This window comes from Bacillus rossius, chromosome 17, assembly GCF_032445375.1.
Source record: "Bacillus rossius redtenbacheri isolate Brsri chromosome 17, Brsri_v3, whole genome shotgun sequence".
NCBI classification, from domain to species: domain Eukaryota; kingdom Metazoa; phylum Arthropoda; class Insecta; order Phasmatodea; family Bacillidae; genus Bacillus; species Bacillus rossius.
In genome coordinates, this window is record NC_086344.1 from 14657617 (window position 1) to 14678928 (window position 21312).

General features: G+C 42.5%; 1 protein-coding gene across 2 annotated transcripts in view; it reads right to left on the reverse strand.

Annotated features, from left to right (window-relative positions):
• Positions 1–17825, reverse strand: part of LOC134540718 (beta-galactosidase) — a 92287-nt gene extending 74462 nt beyond the window's left edge. For both annotated transcript variants that reach the window (XM_063383613.1, XM_063383612.1), the window contains exons 1-2: positions 17644–17825; positions 1722–1903 (exon numbers count right to left, since the gene is read on the reverse strand). In XM_063383613.1, coding sequence (XP_063239683.1) covers positions 1722–1903; positions 17644–17712 — 251 coding nt within the window. In that variant the 5' untranslated portion in view covers positions 17713–17825. The remainder of the gene's footprint in view (positions 1–1721; positions 1904–17643) is intronic.
• Between the last annotated feature and the right edge of the window lie 3487 nt (positions 17826–21312).

Below are 21312 nucleotides of genomic sequence, written 5' to 3' on the forward strand. Positions count from 1 at the left end.
ACGGCACAGGGAGGAGGGCTCGGGCGGCGGTGATGGCACAGGGAGGAGGGCTCGGGCGGCGGTGACGGCACAGGGAGGAGGGCTCGGGCGGCGGTGACGGCACAGGGAGGAGGGCTCGGGCGGCGGTGATGGCACAGGGAGGAGGGCTCGGGCGGCGGTGACGGCACAGGGAGGAGGGCTCGGGCGGCGGTGACGGCACAGGAAGGAGGTCTCGGGTGACGGTGACGGCACAGGAAGGAGGGCTCGGGCGGCGGTGACGGCACAGGGAGGAATGCTCGGGTGACGGTGACGGCACAGGGAGGAGGGTTCAGGCGGCGGTGACGGCACCGGGAGGAGGGCTCGGGCGGCGATGACGGCACCGGGAGGAGGGCTCGGGCAGCGGTGACGGCACAGGGAGGAGGGCTCGGGCGGCGGTGACGGCACAGGGAGGAGGGCTCGGGTGACGGTGACGGCACAGGGAGGAGGGCTCGGGCGGCGGTGACGGCACAGGGAGGAGGGCTCGGGCAGCGGTGACGGCACAGGGAGGAGGGTTCGGGCGGCGGTGACGGCACAGGGAGGAGGGCTCGGGCGGCGGTGACGGCACCGGGAGGAGGGCTCGGGCGGCGGTGACGGCACAGGGAGGAGGGCTCGGGCAGCGGTGACGGCACAGGGAGGAGGGCTCGGGCGGCGGTGACGGCACAGGGAGGAGGGCTCGGGCGGCGGTGACGGCACAGGGAGGAGGGCTCGGGCGGCGGTGACGGCACAGGGAGGAGGGCTCGGGCGGCGGTGACGGCACAGGGAGGAGGGCTCGGGCGGCGGTGACGGCACAGGGAGGAGGGCTCGGGCGGCGGTGACGGCACAGGGAGGAGGGCTCGGGCGGCGGTGATGGCACAGGGAGGAGGGCTCGGGCGGCGGTGACGGCACAGGGAGGAGGGCTCGGGCGGCGGTGACGGCACAGGGAGGAGGGCTCGGGCGGCGGTGATGGCACAGGGAGGAGGGCTCGGGCGGCGGTGACGGCACAGGGAGGAGGGCTCGGGCGGCGGTGACGGCACAGGGAGGAGGGCTCGGGCGGCGGTGACGGCACAGGGAGGAGGGCTCGGGCGGCGGTGATGGCACAGGGAGGAGGGCTCGGGCGGCGGTGACGGCACAGGGAGGAGGGCTCGGGCGGCGGTGACGGCACAGGGAGGAGGGCTCGGGCGGCGGTGATGGCACAGGGAGGAGGGCTCGGGCGGCGGTGACGGCACAGGGAGGAGGGCTCGGGCGGCGGTGACGGCACAGGGAGGAGGGCTCGGGCGGCGGTGATGGCACAGGGAGGAGGGCTCGGGCGGCGGTGACGGCACAGGGAGGAGGGCTCGGGCGGCGGTGACGGCACAGGGAGGAGGGCTCGGGCGGCGGTGACGGCACAGGGAGGAGGGCTCGGGCGGCGGTGACGGCACAGGGAGGAGGGCTCGGGCGGCGGTGACGGCACAGGGAGGAGGGCTCGGGCGGCGGTGATGGCACAGGGAGGAGGGCTCGGGCGGCGGTGACGGCACAGGGAGGAGGGCTCGGGCGGCGGTGACGGCACAGGAAGGAGGTCTCGGGTGACGGTGACGGCACAGGAAGGAGGGCTCGGGCGGCGGTGACGGCACAGGGAGGAGGGCTCGGGCGGCGGTGACGGCACAGGGAGGAGGGCTCGGGCGGCGGTGACGGCACAGGGAGGAGGGCTCGGGCAGCGGTGACGGCACAGGGAGGAGGGCACTCACGTGGACACGGCGTTGAGGCCGGCAGCGCGGTACTTGCGCAGGCGGTCCCGCCAGTAGGCGCGCGGCACCCGGAAGTAGTGCAGCGAGCCGGACACGTAGCGGAAGGGCTCGCCGTCCAGCAGGAACTGGTCGTTCTCGTAGTCGATGCGGAACTCCCGGGTATCGCTCGCCGTCACCGTCTCCTGCGGGGCGCGTGTGTGTGCTTTCTTAAACCATTTCTTTCATAAACAGTTTAGCTTCCAATGTACAGCATGTCCATATAAGAATGTTCGAGTTATACATTTTTAATAGTATCGACTGTAAGTGTTTTAGAGTTTTGGTTGGGAAGCCTTCTTTTCACAGACGAGAGAGCCAAACGCCCGATCGTGCATCTTCGGTTTTTTTTGTTTATTCAAAATAAATATGTCGGTTTTGATAAAAGGATACTAATGGTCAATTAGGTTAGGTTAGCTACATTATAAATACTTTAAAACATTGTGGACGGTTGATTTGGTTAGGATAGCTACATTAAAGATACGGAAAAAACATAAACTTTGGGGAACTTCGGGTTTTGGCTCTCTCGTCTGTGGAAATATGGCATCACGTTATGGTTCAGGGTCACAATCATAGAGGAACACAAACATTTTTAGATAAGCGCATGTGCGAGTACTGTTTTTTCGCTTGTAGCGCCACCTACGCAAAATCGCGACTACTGAGCATAAAGCATTTTGTTTTCTGCAATTTTCTATGAAGTCATGCTTTAATTTTGGTTCAACACGCGTTTCGTTTAATGTTTAATTGTGGTTAAGGAAATTCGGAATGATCTGATGTGTCTGTACAGTCTGTTGGCTGTGTCAGAGACTCTGACCTGCGTAGTCCCAAGAAATCTGTTCGGAGAGCAAGTCTTGAACTGCAGTTGCCAAAGACGACCGTGTAGAAGATTTAACGAATATGTTTACCCATGCATTCATACCGGTTACAGTTGCTACATGTTTCAAAGGCAGATGACTATGGTATACATGGTAACTTTGCATTTCATCTAAGTGGGAAGGTAAATACCCATAATATTCGTATCTGGGATTTAGACTGAGGTCTTTTTCGCTGGCCTTCACGTTCACCTGACACAACGCCATGAGATATTTTTCATTTGTGGCTTTATAAAAGATCGTGCCTACGTTCCGCCGCTACCTAATTATTTGCCAGAGTTGCTATTGCTCCCATTACTCCGGGTGTGTTAACAAAAGTGTGGGAAGAATTGGACTTTGGATTAGATGTGTGCCATATAGCTAAAGATGTACATATTGAACATTTGTAAGAATAACTAGGTTCGTTTACCTTCGATTTGATGTATTATTTGTTGTAAATAGTCTAAATTAACTGCTATAATATACCACTGAAACTGGGACTGGTGGTTAGGAAGAAAGTGTACATTGTTGTTAATAAATAACATATAATTAACCCCCGCTGGCCGCCACCCCGGGCCGACTGGCCTGCCTCGTTGCCTCGTCTCTAGCATCCTCGTAACAATATTATTACTTTCTAATTTTTTTCCCCCAATGTAGAGGGCTCCTGCGAACAAAGGTTTATTGATAAGTTGTTTTTTATGAAGTGTTAATTTCATACTGGGAATTTTAAAGTTAATATTTCATTTTAGCATTCAATTTTTATATGATGAAAACGACGAAGTTTTATTTTAACACTGAATTAATGAAATATGAAAAACAAATATATATATATATTCGGTCAACTGCACAAATTTTACAATTTTAAAGTGACACTCGGCACCGTAATGCACATAAATTCAATAACAAGCATATTTTTCACTTCATTCACGAAAACTTATATAATTTAACAAATAAATTGTTTATTAAATACAGATTATTCTTTTAATCAAAATATATTCTATTAAAAAACAATTTAAATCATGTCTTTACGATACCTATAGAAGAAGTTATAAATTAAGATTTTTATTAAATTAATTATTTGCTAATATTAACATTCGCACCACTGACTATGGAGCGTTGAAAACGTGTTACGAAAACACCTTTTTTTTATTAACAAACATTAGTTTTACTATGTATGCGATGAAAAAGAAACTACTGATATGATGTCATCGTTAAAAAAATGTCGTTGCTCGGTAGGCGTGTTAACGTAGTTTTTATTATCTTTTTTACTATCATTCTCACGATATGGCTTGCTCTTGAGAAATTTACGATAAAAATAAACACAATGCAGAGATAATGAGTGAGCAGATTGTGAGTTCCGACGGTGTTGAGGTGCTCAGGCGAGCGAAGGTCACGGAATGTCACGTGGTCACTGACGTTCATCAACTTAGCTAGTCTCGGAGTGAACCGGCAGGGCCTGGTCTTTGAATATATATACTGTATAGAAGTCGCCAGCCCAGGTTAAAATTTCTAATACGGTTTTGAGGTAGTTGGTTAATTCACCGCCGCAATCGCCACCATCTCTAGGGCATCGACTTGTGGTGGTCCCTAGCGGACAAGTGTCCAACTCTTCAAACGCCCCTTCCCCCTCCTGTTGAACGACGTTGAGCTGCAGTGAATGATGGATGAGGGGTGCGGGGAATGACAGCGGGCGACAGCGCTGCGCTCTAACGTGTAAATAACAACTAAGACGATACAGGGCGTTACGGCAGCGCACTGCAGCGAGTGAAGTTCCCGAGCTGCTCATCATACGCTTGTGAAAAACGTAGAGTAAATCCTATCCACTCGCGACTTTATACAGTATATATATTCAAAGGCCTGACTGACCCTCAGGCTGGTTAGGCTGCAGCCTGGGGCGCGAGGATCGGGAAGGGCAGCGGGCGCTGAAATCGTGTTATCGCATGCGCTACCGATACGAGTCATGCGGCCAAACGCGACATGGATTCGGTTTTCTACTTGGTAGCACTGCAGTCACTTGTCGCATAATGCGTGAGGTGTTTTGCCTTTAAGTACGGTCAGCTAAAAAAAAAATAATAATAATAGTTTGCCACCCTAAGGTTGAATGTCGTGCAGATTGAAGGACAACGTTAGTTTCGCTTGCAGATCGATCTGAAAACTTTCATAGGTTGTATGAACCATGTTAAAATGTTCACACTGTAACCCAGTACCTCCGCACTTGGACAACCTATCAACTTACTCAGCAACACCTCCCCTGAACCCAAGCAGAAGGCAGGGTACGTAAAGGAAAAACATAGAGTAAGGTCTTAGGCATTGGCGTAGCTGTGTTCATAAAGTTGGGGGGGGGGGGGGACAAATAATGATTTTGATGTCATGTAAACCCATTCCCCTCTTACTAAGACGGGTGGTCCGGGGGTCCTCCACCGGAAATTTTTGATTTTAAAAGTGCAAAATAGCGCCTTTTAAGCAGTTTTTGTATCTAACCATTGGATACATCGATGTTAAAATTATTATGGTTTCCTTAAGATAAAATTTGAGAGTGAAGAAATTACAAATAAAGTTGGGCGGAATAATATTATAAAATAAAAATATCACGGTCTAGAAAGTTGGGGGGGACAGTCCCCTCCACCCAAAAAGTTCAGGGGGACACGTCCCCCCTGTCCCCCCCCGGTTCCTACGCCACTGGTCTTAGGAATGACTATAATTATCAATAAAAGGAAATACAACATTCCAAAAAAAGAAGCGCAACATCCAAAAGACGCAAAGATAAAAAGGCATCTCATTGACTTTCGCCACAACCATAAGGAAACAAACAGGGCTAATATAATAAAAGATAAGGCTTTGGGGACCAGTGGTTTTGTTGGTTACAACACTAGTAAACAAGGTCAGAACTAATATACTACCTTTGAATATATATACTGTATAGAAGTCGCGAGTGGATAGGATTTACTCTACGTTTTTCAGAAGCGTATGATGAGCAGCTTGGGAACTTCACCGCTGCAGTGCGCTGCCGTAACGCCCTGTATCGTCTTAGTTGTTATTTACACGTTAGAGCGCAGCACTGTCGCCCGCTGTCATTCCCCGCACCCCCCACCCATCATTCACTGCAGCTCAAGGTCGTTCAACGGGAGGGGGGGGGGAGGGGGAGGGGGAAGGGGTGTTTGAAGAGTTCGACACTTGTCCGCTAGGGACCACCACAAGTCGATGCCCTAGAGATGGTGGCGATTGCGGCGGTGAATTAACCAACTACCTCAAAACCGTATTAGAAATTTTAACCTGGGCTGGCGACTTCTATTCAGTATATATATTCAAAGATACTACACACACCTGGCGGGGGCGCGTCCTCATAATTAGCCCGGGGCGGTCAGAACTCCTGATCAGTCGCTATTAACCAGGCGCATGAAGTGGTGACAAGTGCTGCGCAGTTGAGAATTTTCGTGACGACGCAGTGTTTTTAGTGTACCGTTTTACAAGAAACTTCATTTTATAACCGGTCCCATCATCATTATTATTTTTTTTATTCTAAAATCAAAATATTACACATTTTCCTGACATAATTTAGTTTGAAATACATAAACAATCTCCGTGTTTATCATGATTTGTGATTTAAAAAAATTGAATAAAGTTCCTTTGTAGAGGTACAAAAAATTATTTTTTACCCTAAATTACAAAAAAAAAAAATTATGAATTGATAATACCTAATAACTTTTTAAATATAAGCATGCTCATACATGCACACTAAGTTTAGTAAAACTTAATAAAAAATATATATTTCGGCACAGCTTACACGCGTAGGTGTATTTAGAAGTACCTACTTATTCTTTTCTTGTTCTGGAAACTTCTGGAACATTTAAAAAACTTAATGTAGATACATTATTTCGTATTCCATGCAGTGAAAATATTACGAATGTTTTAAACTCGATGCATCTAGCATTGAATAGCTTAGAACGATTTCTCATTTTATGCCTACTAAGGTAGTAATAATGTACATGGGTTAATAATTATATATTTTTTATTTCCACCCCTGTTATTTACAACCTCTTGCAGTAATGGCTAGTCTTTATAAAAATTGTTTCTGACAGAAGATTTGAATAAAAATTATATTATTGAAAACAATTTTAATTATGATGTGCTTACTAAGAGAGTTATGATTTTTTTTCTTTGACCCCTGTTTATTTCACCCTTTTGCTGGAATATTTAAGGCAAATGATTTTGCATATATGTATATATTTGCAACGAATGCTGTAGATAAAATTTAACGGTTTTTACAGTAAATACCTAACGTATTTAATAGTGTGTCCCGATAATACATGTTGAAAATTTAACTATTGGTAGCTGATGTCAGCTTCTGTCAAGATGCATTGCGAGAAGACGAAGAAAGCATCAAAAATCCAACAGAAGAAGAAAGCATAAACAATGTAATAGCTAATTCCAAGGGGAAGAAGAATGCACAAACAATGTAAAATCCATTGTCACTAGGAAGAAGGAAGCATAAAAAATGTAATAGCCGTTGCCTGGAAAAGAAGAAAGCATAAAAATGTACTAGCAATTTTCATGTGAAAGAAGAAAGCAAAATCAATGTACTAGCAATTTTCATGTGAAAGAAGGAAGCATAAACAATGTAACATCCGTTGTCATGAAGAAAAAGAAACCATTAACAATGTAATTGCCGTTGTCATGAAGAAGAAAGCATAAACAAAACAATTTTAACAATTCATAGTCAAAATGTGCTGGAATTCGTCTTAAAGCGGCGCGTGAATTGGGGGGGGGGGGGGGGGGGGGGGGGGTGGTTTTCCGAAATCTCTCGTGGACAGTGATCTATCTGCCCTTTGTTTTGAAGGGCAAGTGTGCAAATTTTCATCGAGAGCGGAGTAAAACTGTATATTTTTATACGAAACAAACACACCAACGGGAACTCTTCTGAACTGATATAGATGATCTGAATTTAATAAATAACTTCAGTAGTATGTAAATGGTGGAACTGGCACAATTCTAGGCTGTGGGTTTGGTTCGGGTCAGTGACCAACCTTTTGACGTCACGGCGGCCATTTTGGACTCAAAATTCCTCAAAAATGACTCAAAATTCCTAAAAATTTCTTTTTTACGCAAGAAAATTTCTCGTTTTCTTCCACAAATTATTATTTTTAGAATTTTGAGTCAATTAGAGTCATTTTGGAGTCATTTTTGAGGAATTTTGAGTCCAAGATGGCCGCCGTGACGTCATAGAGGTCGGCCATTGACCCGCACCAAGCACCACAGCCTAGGAGCCTATGCCAGTTCCGCCATTCACATACTACTAACTTCAGTAGGTGCGATGTAAACCACGTCAAATCAGAGCACAAGCCATTATTATGGCAACAATCACGAACTATGATGGTTCAGTTTCCTTCCCCCTCCCAATTTGTCTATAATGTAAGGAATTGTTTTTCCTTCAGTATACTTACTGTATGGCCAAAAATCAGCTCCCAAGAGGGTTTGTGTGGGCGTTAAAGAAAATTCGCGTTTTTGACGTGACAACGTCTAATAAATCGATGAACGCCGGCTGCACGCACGAAAAGTGTCCAGTTGCGCACATTATCCCGTTACGCTGTGTCCTGTTACGCTCATCGTACGCTTGCGCCGCATCTATCTCTCTTCCACTCGATTGGAACAACCATCGATTTGACTTTTTTCGAGGCACATTTAAACTTGAAACACTCCCATTAGTTTCCTACTTTTCCTATCATCGTCCTATCCTTAACAGAATAACACAGATTGGAAGAAGTTAAATAGCAAACATGCATAAAAGTTATAAGGTCAGGGGGGGGTAATAAGGCCCAGCAGGTAATAAGGCCCGAGAGCTGATATCGATAGTAGCGATGAGATATTTAGGTTGCAACGCAAAGCAGTATGTACCTACCCTGGGCTACCATCTAGCGGTGTATACGAGAACCCGGTGGATTTAGTTACGCGTGAAGCACGCACGAAGCAAGGTGAGCAAGGTAAGAACATTGATGTTTTTATAAATTTGTATTAGAATCGTGATATGCTATTTCATTGTAAGTTATGTATTACATTTTTGTGAATTAGTGCAATGTGTTGGGTATTGAATTAACAATAAACTAGATATGATTGTTGTTATAATTTACATAAAGGAAGCGACGGTATAACCGCAAACCAAAATGTCTACGTTACAGGAAATATGGCCCTCATGAAAGAATAAGTGGGCCTTATTTCCTGCAAGGACCAAACACCGTTATTTTTATTTTATTTGTATGAAATCACTGCTGAACTATGGTGCAAGTATGTACTATATATTGTCAGTAGTCAGTCAGGAGTTTATACAATCAGAGAAAGAGGTTTGTTGGTATTTTTACATGTTAATTTATTTTTAAGTAGGTAGATATAATGGTAGCCATGGACTTCTTATGAACTCTGTGTTGAAAGTGAAACACCCGGCACCATATTAGGTGTATGTTGATTGAAAAGTAATAGTTTAAATTATTTGTTTCTAGCTTATAACTTTGAGCTTACCTACCTGAGTTAAATTAACCTTACTTTAATACATAAGAAAACAGTCACCATTACTGGATGATTTTAATCCATTGTTGACATAAGAAATGCGTTTTTATTTTTGTTTCAGATTGTCACAATGGGTAAGAAATGCCGAGGCCTAAGAGGCAACTGGACACGTAGCATGATGGAGGAAGCTTTACAGTTACTTAGGAAAGGAAAATCTCAAAGGTATGTTGAAAATCACTGCGGTATACCTCGCAGAACTTTAAGAAATCATTTAAAGTCTGGGAGCTGTGAAAGAAAATTGGGTTGCCATAAGATTCTCACTGCAGACCAAGAGAAGGATCTGGAAGAGAGGATTGTTCGTTTTGCTGATATAGGATTTCCTTTAACGCCCTTAATCATGCGTAGGTGTGTTTTCAAATTCGTAGAAACACACAGAATCAAACATCCATTTAAAAAAGAAGACAAGTTAGCTGGTAGAGAATGGTTTCGTGGCTTCTTGAAACGCCATCCACGTCTGTGCAGAAGAAAGGCCCAGTCACTGAACCCCGCAAGAGCTCAGAAATTGAACCCATTCATTGTTGATGACTACTTCACTAAACTGGGTGCTGTCATTAACCAACTTAACCTGAACGGACGCCCTCAGAACATATTTAATATGGACGAAAAAGGGATTCGCTTGACATTGCACCACCAACAGAATGTTCTTGCACGCAAGGGAGCCAAACGTGTTCATCTTGTCTCTCATGAACATGCTGAGAATGTGACAGCTGTTGCATGTGTTAGTGCCATGGGAGCTGTGATTCCTCCCATGATATTGTTTAAAGGAAAGAGGTACAGAAAGACTTTCAAACATGGCCTTCCTCCAGGATCAAAAGTGGTTATGACACCTAAGGGGTCAATGACAAGTGAAGTTTTTGTGCAATGGCTGGAACACTTTGCAAAATTCAAACCTGCGGGTGATACTTTACTTGTCATGGATGGAGCAAAACCTCATTTGGACATATCTATTGTAGAGAAAGCTGAAGAACATTCCATAACTCTGCTTTGTTTGCCGAGTAACACTACACACGAATTACAGCCACTAGACAAAGCAGTCTTCCGACCTTTCGAGCATTATTGGGATGCTGAACTGCTATACTGGTGGGACCGAGACCCAGAAGATCCTGACAGGAAATTAACGAAGGATACTTTCTCTGAAGTATTCACTCCTGTGTGGAGCAAATCCATGACTTTGAGCAACATAGCTAATGGCTTTCGTGCGACAGGAATTTATCCATTCGATTATAAAGTGATTCCAGAAGAAGCCTTCGCCCCCAGTACTGTCACATTCAACGAAGAAAAAGAATCTGATGATGATACGCCTCTCTCTGTAAGGTTGGCAAAACTACATGATAAACGCAGACATGAAATGACAAAATCACCATTTCAAGAACTTTTACCAACACCACACAAGAAAGCCAAGAAATCAAGTGGAGTTCCTCGCAAAAAGGCTGTGAACTATAAAGCTCAAAGACTATCAAGGAATTTGTTCGCAGCTGTCCCAGACAACGATGCATGCACAAACCAGTTGGAAGGGGTTACACCACTACATCAACCTGCAACATCTTCGTTAGCTCCAGGAAGATCTACTGCTCGTTCAAAAGCAACTACTCCATTATTACAAGCTGGTACTGCAACTGTACAATCTTCAACATCTGACACCACGACACAAAGTTGGTACTGCACTGCTTGCGGAGAAGACTACCAGGCTGACATGCGGGCTTGCAACAAGTGTGGGGTTTGGGTCCATGAGATATGTGTCGGTCTTACAAAAGACGACAAGGAAGATTTTTTTTGCTGTTAATTTTGTAATTGCTCAGTCAAATTTTTGTTTCACTTATTAGAGAAATGTTTCATTTGGTCCTTACCTTTAGTTTTAACTTTAATAAGGTTACAAACTACATGTATCGCATTTTACAAGACAAAAATGTTCTATTTTTGGTCAATAAAGTATGTATGTAATATGTAGGTATATAAAAAAGTTATTTTAATTACATGTATTAAACTTGTTGATTTTATGTACCTTTCATGTAGTGGGCCTTATTACATGTCAGTGCAGGAAATAAAGCCCATTTGCAGCGATGTCTTCACCTTCATTTCATGTCAACTGTACCTCTCGCTGAAATTAATCTTAATTCCATTTAAGTGCAGTACTTTACAAATGTGAACTTTCATTTATAAGATTTTTTTATAACTTCATTACTTTACGTACAGGTGCTGTTTATTTCGAAAGTGGGCCTTATTACCCCCCCTGACCTTAGTTAAAATAATATCTTCGTTGAAGTAATAAACAGATTTGAATTAATGAGTGCAAATAAAAGTAAAATTATCAATTAAATTGTAGATTTCATTTCACTCGTTTGTATCCATAAAAAATAGTGATAATTCAATAAAAATGATTGAATTTTATTCATAAAAGTATGCAATCATTTCATTAATGTTTTGTTATGACGTTGTCACGTTAAACTATCGTCCCTAAACCGACTTTACAGACAACCATTTTTTTTTTCAAGTGCACACATGACCTACAGATATGAATCTCATCGGCAGTGATGTTCCTTAGATTACATAGACATAAACTGAGAACGTGGTGTTCCGAAAATCAGCTCCCAACGGAGTTTTCAGGAGTGTTAAACATATAAATTTAATTTTTTTTCTTTCAAAAAAAAGTTCTACGACATTTAATTTTGATTAGTTTTTCGTCTCCATAGCAACACCGGTTGCATTGTTGTGTTTGAAAATCTTTTCTTCACTAAAATAAGCCTCTTCACAGCGCGGTACCCACACCGACGACTTTAAATAATGCACATATTTTATATAGTCCTATTTTATTATTACTAAGTTATAGTACATGATGCATGTAATGCCGAATTAACTCCTATCTAGTACTTTCTACAACAAGTGTCCAGGCAAACAATAACATTGAGCCCCGGGCACCAATTAATGCAGAAAGTTTTTTTTTTTTTAATTTTCCCTCAAGATTATATTGTAAAACATGTAAATAATGTAAATGAACATATATGTGAGAATAGTTATAATGTTAACAAAATATGTTATGTCCTTTGGTACAAGAGCACTGATTGCTGGAGTACCAACTACTATTGTACAATCCTTGTAAAAAAATTCATAAATAAAGACATGAATTTGAATTTGAAAAACGGCGTGTTTGGCCAGGCAACACCTTGTTAATCAGCTATTCTATGATATATTAACTAACCTACTAAGCGCCAGCCGACAGACATAACCCAAAATAGGTTGGCATTAGTCTATACAAATATTAAGACAAATGCGTAGTGAAACAGCATAAATATAGAAGGAAAATGAGAATTAAAATCAAATGTAAAGGGCAGAAAGGAATAACCAACTTAAAAAAATTTATAAATGTTGGTGTTACAGATTCTGTTAAAAATATTTATTTTTGTGAAGCGTTACCAACTAATATTATAATACGAATAATAAAAAAACTTAAAATTATAAAATATACGTAATATATCAAAAATTTGTACTCAAAAACCATTCTACGCATTACAGATATATTTTGCAAATCGTAAACCATACACCAACAAAAAAAAATGTGAAACTGATAATACATAAAAACATACTATCTCAAAAACAATTAATGTTAGATTAAAACGTATGAAGTAGCTGTAAGTGCAACTGTCTGATCTGCGAGCTGATATGACCGAAACTATTTCTTTGATTTCTTATTGTGGCCTGGGCTTTTAGTCTTCGTGGGAACTCTAAACACGTATCAGCATTTACGATAAAACGTAGACGGTTTCAAGTCTAATGTTATAAATACTTGGAATTATACTAGTAATCAGATTTTTAAAATGCAAGAATAATTAACCTTTATTGCCGAAATTGTTGTAATAAGCAATGAAAACCACATTAACTTTTCACTTCACTTTATAAACAGTCGAGTGGAAGAGAGATAGATGCGGCGCAAGGGTACAACGAGCGTAACGGGACACAGCGTAACGGAACAATGTGCGTAACGGGACACTTTTTCGTGCGTGCAGCCGGCGTTCATCGATTTATTAGACGTCACGTCAAAAACAATGTTTTCATTGCTTCTGTTCTCGTTTTATTCTAATTTAAAAAAAAAAAAAAAGTGTGTGTGTGCGTTGAGTTCACGTGCGACAAAAGTGAAAGTTCTTGCTTATTAAGTAAGATAGAGAGAAAATTTAGTATTCAGAATAGTAAGGATGCCGGTATAATCTAAAAAAAAATGAGTAGACAAACACAAGCAGCGTTTAGAGAATTCAGTAGCATCACTGCTGCGTCAGTTCTACCTCTCCCTGCCTTCTCCCCTTCAGGCCGTTACAACCAGCATACAGCATGCTCCGCTACGTACCTATGCCCCTTACTTTGCCGTCTGCCCATTCGACCGCTAGCGCACGGCAAAGCTACGTTTTCATTAACATTTTAATGATTCAATTTTTTTTATTAGTTTTAAAACTTTTCACGTTAAAATCGGATAATAATAACGGGGTTTCAATATGGAGGCCGTAACGAAAATTGCAACATTTTTGGGGAGATGGGAGCTCGATTCGAAGATGACAGAAAGTTTTTATTATATTTTATTAATAATTTTTACCCCCATTACAATTGGATAATAATCACGGATTTTCAAGTTGGCAAAAATTGAAAAGTTACGGAGTGGGGAGTTTGAATTCAAGATGGCAGCTGTGTCGTCAGAATCTAAAAAAAGTGGCTGTGATATAAAATCCAATATTGTGGTCATGTTATTAGAATTCAAGATGGCGGCCCAAACGAAAATTTTCAACGTTCGCGGATTTGTGGCGCTTGATGTCAAGATGGCGAAATCCAATATGACGACTGAGGTATAAAGTCAAGGTCAATGTTTAAGTTCAAGGTAAAAGGTCATGGGCAATGGTCTCGGTCAATTGTTAAGGTGAAAGATAAAAGTGAAGGTCATCCAAGATGGCCGCCGTGACCTGAGAGCGGTCGGTCGTTGACCGGCACCCAGCTCCAGCCAATCAAGTCCCCGCTTCCCCATTCTCTACACTCGCTGATGGTTCTATTACACCACCTTCCATCACACCCGCAATCAACTTCTCAGCCTCTCCCTGTTTTGCTAGAGGCAGCCGTCGTGGTGTCTGTCGGATCGGCTCTGCATCACCTGTGTTGATGCGATGATAGACCAGGCTTGTTCTCCCAAGGTCAGTATCCCCCGAGGAAGATACATCCTGGTTGCTCACCAGAAAAGCTGCTACTTCTTCCATTTCCCCGTCTGTCAGATTATTTTGGTATCGCCTTAAGTAGTTGCTCCAGATTTCGGGTTCACACATTCTGCCATCTACCGGACTGGCGCGACAACCACGGCAGATGTGTGGGAAGCCTAAGATGCACATATAGTTCTGTCCCTGCCCGAACACGCCCGAATATTCACCTTCGGCCAACCTCGGGTTTATTTATATTTCTCTGTTTATTTTAATGTAGCTATACTTACCTAACTAACCGTCCATAGTGTTTTAATGTAGCTAACCTAACCGACCACTTTAAATATTTGAATTCATTTTTCCTGCGCAAAAATAAAACAAATCCCGAAGTTGGCCGAAGGTGAATTGTTCGGGTGTAATCGGGAATGGCAGAACTTTATGTGCATCTTAGGTCTCCCCAGATGTTGTCGCGCGTGAGTCACGCAGTTCTCCTGCAATTACCTACTTCTAGCGCGTGTGCTCCAGATCTTCCCTTGTCTGCTCGGACAGTGGCACGCTATCTGCCCGTGTTAATTGGGAAGCCTTCTTTTCACAGACGAGAGAGCCAAACGCCCGATCGTGCATCTTCTGGTATTTTTTTTTGTTCTTTGTAGCTCATGATAACTAGTGGTCAATTAGGTTAGGATAGCTACATTAAAGATACTGTGAAATCATGTAAACGGTTTCCTAGCCCTGGATAGCTACATATTAAAAAGTTATTTGCCAAGCACCCATAAAATGATTTTACAGTATTTTTAATGTAGCTATACTTACCTAATATAACCAACATTCCACAATGTTTTAAAGTATTTATAATTGTAGCTAACCTATCCTAATCGACCGCAAAATTTATAGTCACACCGGTTTATACAATGAGATAGAACGGAGGGAAGATAAAAAGCGAGCATGAACTTCGGGGAACTTCGGGTGTGGCTCTCTCGTCTGTGAAATGAAGGCTTCCCGTGTTAATTGGCCTCGCTTTCCCTGGCGCGGCACACGACGACGTCAGAAACATGTCCCTTAACTCAACTTCCTGCCGAGCACACTTGTCACACGCACCAACTCCTCCCACACTCTGGCGAATCATTAGGTAGCGGCGAAACGTGGACACGATCTTTTTGACGCGACGTCTAATAAATCGATGATCGCTGGCTGCACGCACGAAAAAGTGTCCCGTTACGCACATTGTCCCGTTACGTTGTGTCCCGTTAACGCTCATTGTACACTTGCGCCGCATCTATCTCTCTTCCACTCGATTGGAACAACCATCGATTTGACTTTTTCGAGGCACATTTAAACTTGAAACACTCCCATTCGTTTCCTACTTTTCCTATCATCGTCCTATCCTTAACAGAATAACACAGATTGGAAGAAGTTAAATAGCGAACATGTATAAAATTTATAGTTAAAATAATCTCTTCGTTAAAGTAATAAACATATTTTAATTAATGAGTGCATATAAAAGTAAATTTATCAATTAAATTCTAGATTTCGTTTCACTCCTTCTGTGTATCCATACAAAATAGAGATAATTAAAAAAAATGATTAAATTTTATTCATAAAAGTATGCAATCATTTCATCAATGTTTTGTTATGACGTTGTCACGTTAAACTATCGTCCGTAAACCAACTTTACAGACAACCAATTTTTTTTATAAAGCCAAAAAGAAAAAAAAAGGGGGGGGGGGGGTTTGGGTCGTCTGGAAAGTCGGTTTACGGACGATAATTTTACGTGATAACGTCATAAGAAAACATTGATAAAAAATTAATTGCATACTTTTTTAAATCTTCAAATATTATTTACAGTTTTTGAAATTTTATTTAAATAATTTGTTTCAATATAAATTCACGAACAATTAGTTAAAAAAACCCGCCTTAACCTGTTTCATATTATAGAAGATTTTCTCGCACGGTGGTTGGACGGTTCTTGCACGCTCGGCTCAGGCGGAACGTGACAATTTTTCGTGCGTGCAGCAGCGTTCGTCGATTTATAAGACGTTATCACGACAAAAAAATTCTCATTTGCGTTAAGTCCAATGAACGTGGAGGCCAGAGAGAAAAAAAAAAAGAGCTCTATCGTCTCGACCATTATGACCAATCCAACGGTCAGGGACTCGCTAATTGGGGGAGATGAGTCATTCTTTCGCGCTGCAAGCGAGAGAAAAAAGAAAAACAAAACAAATTAGTAGTCGCACAAGCGCTTATCTAAAACTTTTTTGAGTTACGTTCTAATTGTGAGCTCGAACCAACAATCTATACAACGCTTAAGGGCCCGCCTCGCCAGGGGCGTATCTGTGTCGGCGAGGCGGGATGATGGTGCTTCTAGCGCGGTGTCTCCTCTGGACTGGCGCGCAGTCTTCTCCCAGTGCGTATGAGCGGTGACCGTAACATTACACGGCGGAGAAATGAAGATAAAGGTGTAATGCAAGTCCCTTAAGTGCTTTCGAGAATGTGTACCTGTTGTTTTATGTACGCCTAAAAAAGGCGTTTTAGCAATTTTAACTCTTCTGAAAATACAGATTAAAACCTTAATCTGAAATCAAAAGTACTTATCGGCCCTCAGCGAACTCTTAAATGCTTTTCGCAAGCAGACCCCACTCGGATATCTTGAGTAGTTTTGAAATCGCGTTGTTTTTCCTGAAGCTCTGCGCACCGTGTGTGTGCCCGGGTGGGCGGGGGGCCCTTTAGAATGGATACCATTACGGACACTGTGTGTATTTCCGGGAACCACACATAACTTGGAAACACACACAACTTGGAACAGTCAAAACTTAGAAACCTCGAAAAAAAAAATCCACGTAACTTAGAACTGTAATAACTTAGAACGATCATAACTTAGAAACACGCAACGCAGAACCACACAACTTGGAAACGTCGCAACGTAGAAAGTCATAACTTAGAAATACCACAACTTAGAAACACACTACTTAGAACTGTCATAACTTAGAAACACGCAACGCAGAACTACACAACTTAGAAAAGTCGTAACGTAGAAAGTCATAAATTAGAAACACACAACAGAACAGGCATACCTTAGAAGATTCTATGTTGTGTATGTCTAAGTTGTGACAGCACCCCTGTATCCAGTGGCGTAGCAGGCGGGTGGCCGGGTTGACCCCCGCCAGGGGCGCTGGGGCAGGGGGGGGGGGGGTTGTTTACTGAACGCTCCCCTCCCTCTGTTTTAATCCAAGAGGGGGCGCCATTTTCAAGTCTGGCCAGGGGCGCCAGTCACTGCCTGTGTCTCCCTATCCTTGTTGCACGCGCATGCGCACTCACCGCTAGCAGCAGCTGCGGCGCTGCCGCCAGGAAGAACAACAGCGCGCTCAGTACAGACGCTCGCCGCATGATGGCGTGGTGGCGCGGTGGCGTGGTGGCGTGGTGGCGTGGTGGCGTGGTGGCGTGGTGGCGTGGTGGCGTGGTGGCGTGGTGGCGTGGTGGCGTGGTGGCGTGGTGGCGTGGTGGCGTGGTGGCGTGGTGGCGTGATGCGGACTGACGAGGCCGCGCGCCGCGCCGGCTGGAGTCGATCAGGCGAGCCCCCCTCTCCATCCCTCCTACGGGGAGCCGGAGATGCCCGAGCCGTCCCGAACACGCCCGAGGCTAACCGCTTCGTCGCACGAATAAAATAATATACACGTATTAATGATAAGACTCTTTTCTACTCTGTCCCACACTTCATCCAGACCATCCTCTGTCTCCTGTAAACTCCTACACGTAATGCATGCCGATTTGCATCCCGCATGAAGGTGCCCAGGGTTTTCCCTGTGTCTATGCAGGTTTTACCTGGGCCCAACCCAGTGGCGTAGTCAGGATTTGTGTATGGGGGGTGTTAAGAAGCATGGTCCCCCCCTGTATTAAAGCGGGGGGTCGGGGGGGTCTTCCCCCGGGAAAATTTGGTTTTTAAGATGTAAAATAGTGCTATTTTAGCAGTTTTCGGTACTTAAATTTAAATATTGTAATGGTAAAATTTTTATTAATTTTAATATGAAATTTGTTTGAGTGACGAATAAGAAATTAATTATAGATTTGGTGCTAAGGGGGGGGGGGGGGGGTTGAACCCCTAACCCCCCCCCCCCCCCAGGCTTCGCCACTGGCCCAACCTATCTCTAGTTATAGTCTAGATTTAAGAGTGAGGGGAGTTAGTCATGGCGCCAATCGCTGCCATGGCTGGCCAATCCCCTCCTAGCACATGATGCATGCGACCCTCTCCTTGCATGGCTAATCTCAGCATGACTAGGCGTATAGGCTTCGGCCTGAGACGCACCTAGGTCCCTCCCTAACCCGGACCCCTCCAAAATACACTTAGTTTTAGTTAGGTTGGGGAAAAAAAATCAATAATTTATTAATGTCCCTGGTATAGAAAGGGACACGAATACGAGGTGAAATGCGACGAAACCGTATAAAGCACGTGAAATCATCGCATGACACCCAAATTCAAGTTATATAACATAATTAAGTGGCATTTATCTAAATATTAATTTAAAACATAAAAAAGAGAAAATTTGTGTTATTTCCGGACAAAAAAGTGTATAGATCGAAAAAAAAAAAAACAACAACATTGTTTTAATTTGCATCTCTTTTGAACCACGAATTCTCACTAATTTATTTTTATTGTGTTGAATATGTCTGTTTTAGACCAATATTTAGTACAAATAATTTTATCGTAAAAATGCAGCATGTAAATTTTACTACTATTCTGGTGGCGCAAGTAATACAAAACAGCTTTAATAAAAAAACAAAAAACAAAAACGAAATTGGACTAAAAATAAAGCCATAAAATTTTGTGTCTAAGCATAGAACAATTTCGACTGCGCGCTCCCAGAAGAAGGAAAAAAATTAAAGGAGAAGCTGTTCCGAGTGGTCATTGCCAGAGTGGCATTATAGTAGTGCGATTTAGCATAGCATGTCATCTAACAGCCTTGAGAACACAAATGTTAAAAATAAAATTGAAACAAAGAAAGTATGTGGTTTTGAAGTTGCTATATTTAGAAGTAGCTAGTTACCGGCATGCGTTGCTATGCTTCTTTCAATAATTTGTGTAGTTGGTTTGAAATAGGTACACATACACAAATATTATTTCTCTCTCCACCTCTCTAGTAGTAATATATAAATGTATTTCCTGCGTCTGGTGCCGGTGCGTATATTGAGATTGTCAGCCGCCATATTGGATTGTGATGTCACTCCAGCCATCTTGGATGAACTAGACCTTGACTATGGCCTTTAAAATTTGACGAAAAATGCCAAAAAAGTAAAAAATAGACACAAAATTTGCCAAACATTTCCAGTTTTAGGGGGGGAAAAGTTCGCAACAAAAAAAATCAGGAAAATTGAAATTTCCCCTTTTCGAGGAAACAATTTCCGTTTTGAGAGAAAATTTCCCATTTAGTCCTCAAAAATGCCAGAGGCTTGAAATGTCCCCAAAGCAACTCGAGTTCCTCAACGACAAGCCGCCCGAAGCAGTCGAAGTCACGACCTCGTCAACTAAAATGTTATGACCGCCATTTTAAAATTTTGATGTCACCGTTGCAATTATTATTACAACGACCATCTTGAAAATCTGTAATTATTATCAAAAAATATGCATACCGGGTCCATACCGGGCATTAATATTATCTTTGAAAGTCATTATCAAAAAAGTCGTCATTATCAAAAATGTTTAAGAAAATTGTTCAAATTTATAAAAATATATAATTAAAACTTTTAATAAAAACATTCCAGCAATTTTACAATTAAGACATCACATACACCATCTTGAAATTCCATAATTAATAAGCTAGAAAATTGGGAAATATTTTAAATTTATAAAAATATATTTAAATAAAAATTTAATTAAATTTAAATTTAAAATGCACTTTCGTCGTGGAGCTTGGAGTCCTTTGTTTTCGTCTGTTATAGGCCGCCATCTTGGATTATGACATAACAGCTCCTTTTTTTTTTGTTTTCATCTGCTGGAGGCCGTTATCTTGGATTATGACATCATAGTCGCCATCATGTTTTCGGTTGCTGGGAGCAGCCATATTTATTTTTTTCAATACTCACTACCAGGAGTGCTAATGTCATGTAGTACACACATCATCTGCTAGAGAGCACTGCCACCATATTGTCTTCAGTACTCGATACCAGGAGCACTAGTGTCGTGCAGTACATGCACACATCATCTGCTAGAGGGTGCTGCTGCCATATAAGTTTAATGTTTACCCACTAGAGTGCCAGTCACCAGATCGTCGTGGCGTCCACCGTTTTGTCGGCCATATTGGCTACCATCTTGTAAATCCGTAATTATTAAACTATAAATTCAGAAAAAATTTCAAAGTAAATTTAAAAATTCACTCATGAATTTACTGATTGATTCGACCGACTTATGAACTTAGTTCGATCCTTGTTCAATGCAAATATTAACTTTAATTTGATTTCACATGAGTATACCATAAAAGTGAGAGGAACACGAAATAAAACACCAAAACAAAATTACAAATAAAAATATTACATAAATCCTACACTAATTCAGGAACACTTGCTAAGCAGCTCCATACGGTTTACTGAAGACAGAGATCAGCCAGATATTTTTCCTACGTAGTAATTTTATTCACGATAGAATTTCTCATTACTGTGTTTAATAGACTGCTTCACTTAGCCGGAATTGTAAATGGGAGTATTCACTGTCTTGAATGCGTACTTCTTCACTTTTTCTTCGAATGGATATGGTTTGCGAATATATAGTATGAGTTTGCATAATAAAATGCTTAGCATAATACGACTGTAACAAATATGCATATACATAAACCATGTATAAGTTGGAATCTCTTCGTACGAGAGTGGTTGAACGTACAAGTCCCTGACCGTTGGATTGGTCGTAATGGCCGAGACGACAGAGCTCTTTTCCGCTGGCCTCCACGTTCACCTGACCTAACGCCATGCTATTTATTCCTTTGTTGCTTTATAAAAGAT